General features: G+C 54.5%; 1 protein-coding gene across 1 annotated transcript; it reads right to left on the bottom strand.

Annotated features, from left to right (window-relative positions):
• Positions 202-1,568, bottom strand: LOC107626716. The gene is made up of 2 exons (XM_016329616.1): positions 593-1,568; positions 202-320 (listed from the first exon to the last, which is right to left on the bottom strand). The coding sequence occupies exons 1-2, from the start codon at positions 1,566-1,568 to the stop codon at positions 202-204; spliced, it is 1,095 nt and encodes a 364-aa protein (XP_016185102.1).

Raw genomic sequence — 1,810 nt, 5'->3', positions numbered from 1 at the left:
TTGAGACATACCTTGTTGAGGTCGGAATAGTCTACACACATTCTCCACCTCCCATTGTGTTTTTTCACCAAGACCACGTTCGATAGCCAAGTCGAGTAGTCCAATTCTCGGATGAACCCTGCTTCCAGGAGGCTGGCCGTCTACCTGGCCACCTCCTCTGCCCTTTCCTGCGACATCTTCCTCCTCCTCTGGGCCACTGGCTTAGCCTCCGGCTTGACGGCCAGATAGTGTGACATGAGCTGGGGATCTATCCCTGGCATATCGGCTGGCGTCCAAGCGAAGAGGTCGGCATTGGCTCTGATCATCTCCATCAAAGGTTCCTTTAATTCATGGGGGAGATTTCTATTTATGAATGTGAACTTCTCCTCCCCGTCACCGACCCTAAATTTTTCCAATTCCCCCTCTGGCTCGGGCCTGGGTTTGTCGTCTATTCTGGCATCCAGGTCGGCAAGGAAAACCCCTGATGCTTCTTTGGACTTTTTCCTGAGAGAGAGGCTGGCGTGGTCGCAAGCGACTGCCGTTTCCAAGTCCCCTCTGATGGATCCTACGGATCCGTCATCAGTAATAAACTTCATTACGAGCAGCTTCGTACTAATCGCTGCCCCAAGGTCGTTGATGGTTTTTCTCCCCAGGATGATGTTGTAGGCTGTGGAGTCCCGCAGGACTACAAAATCGGCCATTACTGTCCTTCGCCTCTGTCCTTGTCCCAAGGAGGTCGGGAGGGAGATGATCCCATCCGGCTTGATGAAGTGGTCTCCCAACCCTACCACACCATGCTGGTGGGTCACTAGGTCAGCATCACGCAGTCCCAAGGCATCAAAAACGTTGCGAAACATGATGTTCGAGTCCGCCCCCGTATCCACTAGGATCCGTTTGACGAGGCCGGTTCCGACTCTGGCCGTGATGACCATGGGGGGACTTTCCGGTACCTCGTCGAACCATTGGTCCTCAGGGCCGAAGGAGATGGATGGGAGTCCCCGGGAACTTCGCGCGGATGAGGAGGAGACTGCCAGGACTTTGGTGTCTTTCTTCTGTGCCGATCTCGACCTCGGGGCGGAATTTCTCGCTGTTACGACGTTCACCACCGTGAGACCGCGGTCGTCCCCCTCTGGTTCTTGGCGTCGTCTTGTCACCCGGGATCTGTCCTCGCCCTCGTGATCGCGATTCCGTCTCCTCGGCTCCCTTATGAGGTGGGAGAATTCGGCAAGCTTTCTGTCCCTGATTGCTTGCTCCAGGGCATCCTTCAGGTCGAAACAATCTTGGGTTTTGTGTCCGTATCCCTTGTGATATTCGCAGTAAAGGCTTTTGTTTTCCCCCGTTCTGTCCTTCAGAGGTCGGGGTCTCGACAGTATCCCCTTCTCGGCTATCTGTTGATAAACTTCCGTGATTGGTGCCGTGATGGGGGGTGTAGTTGGTGAATTTCCCGACTCGGGAAAATGGCTTTGGCGTCTTACTCGGACTGCCGTCCCTGGCGTGTTCCTTTTGTCTTTCTCCACCCTCGTAGTGGCGGGTTTGGTTGTAGGGGGGTTGTCGTTTATTGGCAGCCACGACCCGGCTGACTTCTTCATCGTTAATATACTCCTTACCGATGCATTAGATCTCCTGCATCGTCCATACTGGCTTTGTGGTAAGGTGCTTCCTGAAGTCCTCGTTCAGGAGCCCGTTCGTCAAGCACAAGCTCGCCACCGAGTCCGTCAACCCGTCGATTTCCAAGCATTCATCGTTGAAACGATCTAGGTATTTCCTGGTCGGCTCCCCGGCTCTCTGGGTCACCCCCAGCAAATTGATCGGGTGCTTGGCTTTGGCGATC

Source organism: Arachis ipaensis, chromosome B02 (genome assembly GCF_000816755.2).
Source record: "Arachis ipaensis cultivar K30076 chromosome B02, Araip1.1, whole genome shotgun sequence".
NCBI classification, from domain to species: domain Eukaryota; kingdom Viridiplantae; phylum Streptophyta; class Magnoliopsida; order Fabales; family Fabaceae; genus Arachis; species Arachis ipaensis.
The sequence above is the reverse complement of the archived record's forward strand: the minus strand, read 5'-3'. Positions and strand labels throughout refer to the sequence as shown.